This window comes from Falco rusticolus, chromosome 8, assembly GCF_015220075.1.
Source record: "Falco rusticolus isolate bFalRus1 chromosome 8, bFalRus1.pri, whole genome shotgun sequence".
NCBI classification, from domain to species: Eukaryota; Metazoa; Chordata; class Aves; order Falconiformes; family Falconidae; genus Falco; species Falco rusticolus.
The window spans coordinates 3,601,580-3,610,027 of NC_051194.1; the positions used below are offsets into that span (position 1 = coordinate 3,601,580).

The following is an 8,448-nucleotide window of genomic DNA, read 5'->3' on the forward strand; positions in this document are numbered from 1 at the left end:
GTCTTTGGAACTCAAGTGCAGGGTCTCGAAGCCAAGTCCTGCTTCTAATTGAAGTGCCGGTGGCACAGTCTGTGTGTTAAGGAGTGCAAGTTGTCCTGTCAAGGATGGTGAAGGTAATTAGTCTGAAGTATTGATGGGAAGTGTCCACGTCAGTGTCTTCCTTTGGTTTGGCTTTCAGGTACTTTTGCCGTGTGGGTTAGCTATGTGAATGCCAAGTTAAGGAAAGACTACTGTGGCCCAGTTCTACCGCTTTTTGTCAAGCAAGCAGAGGTGACTGACGACTTCTTGTACATAAATATGAATATTATGCCAACTGTATCTTGCTAGAAAGAACCAAAGGTGCTCCCTGTTTTATAATGTACCTGTGGAATCATGGAGAGGTCCTTGTTCCCTTGTTTTTTTCCTCTGTATGCATAGTCAGTCCCTTCAGTTGCTTAGTGTATTAACAGCAGCGTGGTGACACTGCACTGGGAGTGTGATTTGGGAATGTGACCTGTGCAGCCTAACCGTCCCGAGAGGCATTTCCCCCTGCGTGTGTATCCCTTTCATGGACACACAAAAACACTGCTTGCTGGCACTCCAATAGACAGCATACTCCCTTCCCTCGTTCGGAGCGTGGCTGAGATGACAAATTAGTTTCTTAAATCCAGCTGCACAGCAGCACTTAAAGATTTTCTAACAGAAAACCTCAAAAACCCAGCACTGGGCTCCCTCAGCACCGATCCGTTCTGGCCGAGGAGTGTGACAATTAAAACATGGTGTGCTGGAAACCGAACAGCGCTGTAAGCCTCGCCTGCTCCATACCCTGATGTTCTGCTGCTTTTGTATGATCATGATTAAACGGCTGTTGAAAGTGTGAGGTAAATACTCCTTTGGTGAGAAGTGTGAACGTTCACTTACCGTACCGCTTGAAGCTTCTACGCAACACACTGCTTTCGCCTCTCCGTGTGGTAAGGAGAACATCACCACCCTGTACTGGATTTTATATTGCATTGCCGAGCACATTTCCCTCACTGAAGGCGAGGTGGACCGGCCGGCTTCACCGACACCAGACCTCCAAGCAAACTAAGCGCGGGGCCGGCCGCCGCCGGAGCGGGGGGGCACGGCACGGCGGTCCGCTTTCCTCACAGGCATGCACAGACCCTTACTCTGGCTGAAGGTGTCGGTCAGGCTCCCGTCAGCGCGGCGTCTCCCCCGCCGCCACCTCAGCCCCGCCGGGCCGGCACCGCCCCGCCGCCATCGCCCCCTCACAGCGCTGACCCCATCGCCTCCCGCGCCGGGATGTCACTTCCGAGGCGGGAGCGGCCATCTTCAGTGCGGGCGTCGTACCGTCAGAGTGCGCGGCGTGCGGGGCGCTCCCCCGCCTCCCTCCGCTCCCCTGCCCTTACGCGAGATGGCGGCGCTCGCTTCGGCGGCTGGAGGCGGGCGGCGCCGGCGCGCTGAGGCGGGGCGGCCCCATTGTGCGGCGCTGCGGTAGCGCCGCGGCCTTTTCTGCCGGGGATGGAGGACGGCGGCGGGGCGGGAGCGGCGTCCGCGCCCCCGGGGGTCCCCGCCGGCCTCTCGGCCTCCCAGCGCCGAGCCGAGCTGCGGCGGAGGAAGCTGCTGATGAACTCGGAGGAGCGGATCAACCGCATCATGGGCTTCCACCGGCCCGCGGCGGGCAAGGGTGAGCCGAGGGGCGGCGGGGCTGCGGCGGTGTGAGGGCTCCGGGCCGCGGGGCTGGCGGTAACGGCCCGCTGCGGCCTCCCGTAGCCACCGCTCCCCGCAGCCTCCTCACGGGACAGTGGAGGCTGGCGCCCCCCGGCCTTGGCTGCCCCCCCAGCGCGGTCCTTCGTTCCAGGGGCGCTGAGGGAAGCACGGCCTGCCCCGGTCCGGGGGGACCCGCGGGGGAAACGGCGCCGTGCCCGGGGCGGGCCTGGGCCTGGCCTGCAGGGCGAGCGGGCGAGCTGGCGTTGCACTGCGTGGACTTCTCCTTAGGTGAAGAAACGATGAGCCTTCCCCCACGTTTTCACGCAGCTGCTTGCTTTTGTAGCTGTGTTCTTACGTCAAAGTGTTCTCCCATTTAGATAATAATCAGTCATCAGGTGTTTGTGGTTGGCACGCAGATGCTTGCAGATTCATAGGTAGGTCATTTATGTTTCTGCACGTACTTTGAGGAGACCGACTGTCATGTCAGGAAAGACTTCTCAGATTCAGTTTTCAAGGATGCTCATAAGCCATCAATCAGTCTGCTTTAACACTGAGAAACACTCCTTCAGTGTTGGTCCTTCCTTTCTGGTAGGACCAGACCTGTTCTGCATGCCTCACGGTTTGGTTTTTGTTCTCTGGCATCACCTCTTTCGCTGTAAGATGAGGTCTTCAGGTTTTATACAGAGCAGGTTAACGTTACTTTGCCTCTGACAGTAAAGAAGAGCAAGGCAAAGTACCCTTCTACTGCCTGCGCATTTCTCAGTCTTTAGTGCTCCGTGTGATTCACCTTCCATAAATGTTTGTCTTTTTTAATGTTGCTCCATGTATTTAGAACAGCCATCCCTCCTCTTGTGTGTGTAGTGTTGTTGCTTAAGGAGGGCCAGTGTTTTAATTTCTCCACATTGCTGACTGACAGCTTCAACTTCTGACCTGCACTGCTTTCTGTCTCGTGCCTGCACCATTTCCAAAGAGTGCCCTGCAATGCAAAGCGTGTGGTACCTGTAGGGTTCTTTGTGTCCAGTTGTGTAAAAATATATATTTGGTGAAGCTGATGAGCATTTTCAGTCTGGTCCATACTGTGCTTTTCCTTTACATCATCTGTGGTGTAACCTAAGTATGAGTGTAAACCCTTCCTTTGATACACAGCCTATCAGCTGTACCCATTTATTTTTAAAATGAGATTGCTTGTATTCACATATGTCAAACGGCATTGTGATTAATAATTGACACATTTATTAATCATAAATCTGTCTTTTCACTTTGGAAGCAGAGACATCAACCCAGGACCCCAATCCAGTATGCCTAAAGTGTTGTTCCACATACCTAGTGTGCATAACTGTATTTTTGTTTCTTTTCTTTAGATGATGAGAGTCACACAGAATCAAGGCTTCAGCACGAACAAGATAAATCAAACTCCCTTCCCATTCCTTCAGTGACCAAGCGAATTGTGCTTGGCGACTCTGTCTGTAATTTGGCAAGCACAGCTGACCATGCAGGCAGCATGGTAGACCTAAAAGGGGATAAGGACTTGTTCAGCAAAACTCCAGAGCTTGTCAATGAGGGTACAAGTGAGCTCCGTCACCGTAATAGAGGGGAACTGCCATCTGAAGCTGCACCACGGCCACCTAGACATGGATTAGACCAGTACTTATCCAGATTTGATGAAGCTCTGAAGCTGAGGAACCAGCTGATGAATGAGAAGCCAAGCCAAGACAATGGGAATGCAGTGGAGGAGTTTGACTCTTTCCGCATTTTTAGATTGGTGGGATGTGCTCTGCTTGCCATCGCAGTCAGGGCTTTTGTGTGCAAATACTTGGTGAGTTCAGGGAAAGAAACAATCCTATTGTTTTGATAGCTTACTGCAAACTTGCTATGAAATACCCTTTATCTAGGGTTGAAGTCCAGCGGTAGCAACTGACTTTGGAACTTCAGGCACTCTTTAAATTTTCAACAACTTTATAAAACCTTAAAAAGTCTCTAAATTCTTTGAGATTAATCTGTGTTCCCTGTCTTAACACAGCTACTGGGTAACAGCTGAGAGTAGCACATGTTTGATCTGTAGTTTTTGAGGAGCAGAAGCACTGCAATAGTTGTCGCAGCTTGAGTCCCCTGCAAGTTTATTCCCATCTTTGTCAGCAGGGTCAACTGCTCTTCTAGACTGGAGCCTACAAAAGAATAACACACTAAACAATAGTTGTCCCAAGCTAATAAAATCTACTAATTTATCAGTCTTCTGAGCAAAGCAGTTCCCCAGTATTGCAGGTGCCTGTGGCAGTGTGTCGTGTAGCTGGTGGGGCCTGCCACCTCGTGGATCACTGGGCTCATTTTTACACACTGCTGTACCCTTCTGACATTTCAGGGGTTTATGCTCAAAGAAAATAAGGGAGAACGTTATTTCTGACATATAACTTGTCTACTTGGGTTCATAGTATTCAAGAATACTGTTGCTATAGTCCACAAATGATTTTTTTTACTTACCTAAATCTCTTTTACGACTTGGGAAGCATTAAATTTCTGTGTTTTCTTAGCTATTCCTTCTGACCAAGTTAATTTTATATATTCTTTTCTGTTCCTACAGTCAATATTTGCACCATTTCTTACTCTACAACTTGCTTACATGGGACTGTCCAAGTACTTTCCAAAGGTAAAACTTTTTTTTTTCCCAGAATTATTTTGAAATGTTTTAAATTTACTTGAAGTGTATAGTTTTAGGATCAACGTACATGAAGTATTTTTCCCTTGTTTTAAACTGTAGAATTGAGAGTTACCAAATACTGATAGCTTATATTAGTTTGTAATCTTCCTAGATTTAGTCTGAATCTTTAAGTTGCCATGAAAATGGGGACTAGCAATTTGTTTAGCAGTACTCTAATTGAAAGCATCTGACCAGGAAAGTCAGGTAGTTCTTTCATATCTCTAGGATACTTTCCCTTTTCTCCTAGACCATGCTCTTCTGTGGTTACTGTTCGCTCTGTCAGCAGCTTTTTTGCACGTGATACCCGGATGAGGTTTGGGAAGGTGTTCATTTAAAAACGGAGACAGTCCATGGGTTTTAAGGCCTCTGTATTCCACTGCTAGTATCAGTTTGAGTGGCGATTTGAAACGAGACATTTGTGTGTCTTACTTGCTGCTTATTAGCTGCAAGATTTGCTGTATCACTTGCTTTATATATTTACACCAGTTAATTGTGCTGAAGTACTTGCTTGGTTGATGATTTTGTCAGGTCTACAGTGCAAAGAAGGATTGGATGATGCTCAATCCGTAGTTGAAAGGGAAAATTTGCATTTTAAAGGGAATAATAGATTACCTGTAAAAAATCAGAATAAATCAGTTCTTTTGTAGTTAAGTATATCACTGAAAACTAAACTTCACAGTAGTCATTCTAAGGTGATGTGTCAGAACATAAACCAGTAGAATTAGCCTTAGACTTGCGCTAGCTCATCTGCTAGATCTCTTTGATCTTGTTTCTGCTGTCTTTAAAATCAGCTCTTCAGTTTCAGAATTTAAAGAGGTGGTTCCTTTCTGCAGCTTGCTTTTACTGCGCTTCTACCTAGATGAGGTCAACCAGCTTGTTATCCCTCATTTTTCTGTCATGAAACCTAGAAAGAGTCTTGAAAGCTTAATTTAGATTGGATTAAATTAAGACACCCAGCAGGTATTGTCAAATTACCAAAATTTTCAGCCACTCTTACCTTTTCCTGCCTGACTTTGCATCTCCAAGAGTCCTTATCTTAAGGACAGAAGAACAGCTTTCAAAAGGTTTTGTGTCGTTACTGGGTTCAGAGGATAAAACTGCCAATGGAGTCATATCGTACTAAAATAAAAAGCAGCAGTTGCTTTTCAATTCTAAATCATTTTCCTGTGTTAGAAAAGTAACTATTTTTTTCCAAGTAGTGTGATGAGATTAATCTGGTTCCACCAGTGGAGATGCCTGGCTTGGCTTCTTACACCCAGGCTGCCTTTGGCTGGGACTCTTCCCACTCATCCAGAAGCTGCTGCAGAGCCCTACTTTACAGCCTCCTTGGAGTGCCAGTGTGAAGTAGGCATAGTATCTGTGATGAGTTTTATCTTCTGTTAACCAGCCTCTCACACTTGCTCCGATGGATCCATCACAGCATCAGTCTGTAGCTAGGATAAGTGTTGTGAATCCTGGAGCATGTCTGGAGAGAATCAGTCCAAACCTGCTATTCTTATTGATGAATTTGGAATGTGCCTGGCTGTGTACAAAATTGTCGCAACTTTTGTGACATGTAAAGCAGAATTGGATTACAACAGAAGAACTAATGTAATACTGTTGGGTTTGGGGTTTTGTTTGTTTTTTTTTTTTCTTTTAGTGTGAGAAGAAGGTGAAAACGACAGTATTAACTGCTGCTCTTTTACTGTCTGGAATACCTGCAGAAGTGATTAGTCGCTCCATGGACACCTACAGCAAAATGGGAGATGTTTTCACAGACCTCTGTGTTTATTTCTTTACTTTTATCTTTTGCCATGAACTTATTCTGGTTTTTGGTTCTGAAGTACCATGATGGCTGTAGAATTCAACGCAGTAGTTACACTAAAGCTTTCTGGACTGTATTCCTTTAACGTCTGACTGTGCCGACAGACAGGTTTAAATCTTCATTAAAATTCTTACCTGTTTGAATGCTTGAAAGGAGCCTTAAATCCAGTCATGTTGGGAAAGGAAGAGCAGGGTCCCAGACTGCCAGTTGTATTGGTTCAGTTTATTTAAATACTGTGTCTGCCTATTACAAATGTGAAGAATAAGATGCAAGTGTCAGTGGATGATATATTTGTTTTGGTTAGATAATGCCCTTCTCAGCTTCCTTCATAAACATTTACAAAGCTGCCTTTGTTCTTTTCAGTGAGAACAAAGAGAAGAGAATTCCTCTCAGCAGAACCATATATATATATATATATGTATGTATCTCCTGTATGACTGTAGCTAACAAGAAGTGCTTATTTTGTGATGGTCCCATTTTTTTTTAGAAAGTTCTAAATAAAAGAAATCCCTGCATTCTGTTGTTTAAATTCAGAATGTTGAATCAATAGCTACTTCTGGAGAATACTTGTTGAAACATGCCACACTGTTGTCCTAATCCTTGCCTTGCTATACATTATTTGTTGTCATTGTGATTAATTTCATTTGATGATTGTAATGCAAAACAGCTAAGCAAACCAATAACAAAAAAAGTCCCGTTGCTTACAAATGTTATTAACAATTTTGTTTCTTCCTACTTTTTGATTAATCTGACCTGTTTGTGAGTTTCCAGCAACCTAATTCTAGTGTAGCTCATACACATGCTTTTATTTATTTTAACAGTTCATTTCATGAGGGAAAAGTTGTATATATTGGCAACCAACCTACAGTATCAAATGTTTGCTCCAGTATATGTACAACTTAAAAGGGAATTAATTTTTTTCCCTAGCTCCTTGCAGGATTGCATAAGACAATTTCTAATATGACACTGATTTCTGCAGTCTGGCTCTCTATTACCAGGCATTTGCATGTAGACAGGTTCTTAATTGCGGGAGTTCCACGCCTGCTGCGTACTACTACAACCCAACAGTACAGAGTCTGTGATTCAGCAGAGTTGATTATGTTCACTTTTTGGGTATGTTTCTGAAACTGCCCCGGTGAAATCACAATAGCCATTCCTGTCTAAATCCGATACACTACAAGTGACAGTGAAATAAAAAACTGTGTTTTGAGTTGACTCCAACATGAAGGTCTGTGTATGAAGGGAGAATAGCATTTTGTATTTTTTTTTCTGTAGGTGTCCAGCCACATAGTTGAAAACAAGACAAACAAATTAATCCTGTCACTTGATAAAGCAGCAAGCTTGCAAATGCTTGTTTGTGATCTTGTATGAATTTTGGACAGTGAGAGAGAGGAAGGAAGAGTCCTTCCAAATAGTCGACTTCAATGCTGATGATCTCTAAAAGTTTCTATTGAAGCTAAATGTGGTGATACTTTCAACTTGTAGTTTTCTGTTTAGAATCTGGACTGTCAGGTAATCTAGGCCAGTGCCTTTTTTTAGCGTAGGGAAGCACCTATCCATCTTGGTGTTTGCAGAATTCTTTTTTTAGGGAGCAGAAGCATTTGATTATGCCTCTTTGAAGTAAACGGCCCTGCCTTTTTTCCATAAAAGCTTCCTGACTCCTAACTTAGATACATGTTTGTTTGTGGCATGAAAACAAGAAGCTTACATTTTGATTTGACCACTGTTTGGGTTTTTTTACTGATTATTTTATTTTACAGTGAGTATTAAGTTACAGATGTCCAGGGCTGGGCTGCAAAAGATTCTGACTTTGATCTATTAACACAAATATTTATTCAGAAGCTTTAAATTTGTTTATGTTAGACAGGAATTTCAACAAATTCAAATAGCTGTCATTTAAATTGTTGAGATATGTAAATAATGAGTTTGCTCAGAAGTTACACTTGTTCTGACTGTTTATATGCCCGAGTGTAATACAAATAAATCGCGAAAATACTTTGTACTAATATCTGCAAAAAGCAATGAGTTTTTTAATCCTCAGCATAAAAATTGTAACCCTGATCGGCTGAATCCTCGGAAAGCTGACACACCTGCTGCACGTTGGCTTGCACCGTCCCTACACGCAAGGAGAGACGAAGCGGGTTTCCTTCCGAGGGGGTGGCAGCCACCCTGTGAGACCCACCGGGGAGCCGGTCAGCCCCTCAACACTTCGGGGTTCGCCGAGGGGCTGGGGGTGGCCGCGCTGCCCCCCGCAGGGCTT

At 44.8% G+C, this 8,448-nt stretch overlaps 1 protein-coding gene and 1 long non-coding RNA gene across 5 annotated transcripts in view; one reads left to right on the plus strand and one right to left on the minus strand.

Moving 5' to 3' along the window:
- Positions 1 to 1,290, minus strand: part of LOC119152422 — an 11,771-nt gene extending 10,481 nt beyond the window's left edge. For 2 of the 4 annotated variants that reach the window (XR_005105770.1, XR_005105769.1), the window contains exon 1: positions 1,149 to 1,280. This is a non-coding gene — a long non-coding RNA (uncharacterized LOC119152422). Of the gene's footprint in view, positions 1 to 1,148 lie in introns of all 4 variants that reach the window. The other 2 variants (XR_005105771.1, XR_005105768.1) reach the window with 2 other exon arrangements.
- A 94-nt stretch (positions 1,291 to 1,384) lies between these two features.
- Positions 1,385 to 8,194, plus strand: CAMLG (calcium modulating ligand). The gene is made up of 4 exons (XM_037397637.1): positions 1,385 to 1,666; positions 3,051 to 3,505; positions 4,268 to 4,333; positions 6,024 to 8,194. The coding sequence occupies exons 1-4, from the start codon at positions 1,501 to 1,503 to the stop codon at positions 6,213 to 6,215; spliced, it is 879 nt and encodes a 292-aa protein (XP_037253534.1). The 5' UTR covers positions 1,385 to 1,500; the 3' UTR covers positions 6,216 to 8,194.
- The last annotated feature ends 254 nt before the right edge of the window (positions 8,195 to 8,448 follow it).

Coding starts and splice junctions, on each gene's coding strand:
- CAMLG (XM_037397637.1), top strand. CDS start 1,501: ATGGAGGACGGCGGCGGGGCGGGAGCGGCGTCCGCGCCCCCGGGGGTC. Junction 1,667..3,050: donor CCGGCCCGCGGCGGGCAAGG/GTGAGCCGAGGG, acceptor TCTTTTCTTTAG/ATGATGAGAGTCACACAGAA. Junction 4,334..6,023: donor TGTCCAAGTACTTTCCAAAG/GTAAAACTTTTT, acceptor TTTTTCTTTTAG/TGTGAGAAGAAGGTGAAAAC.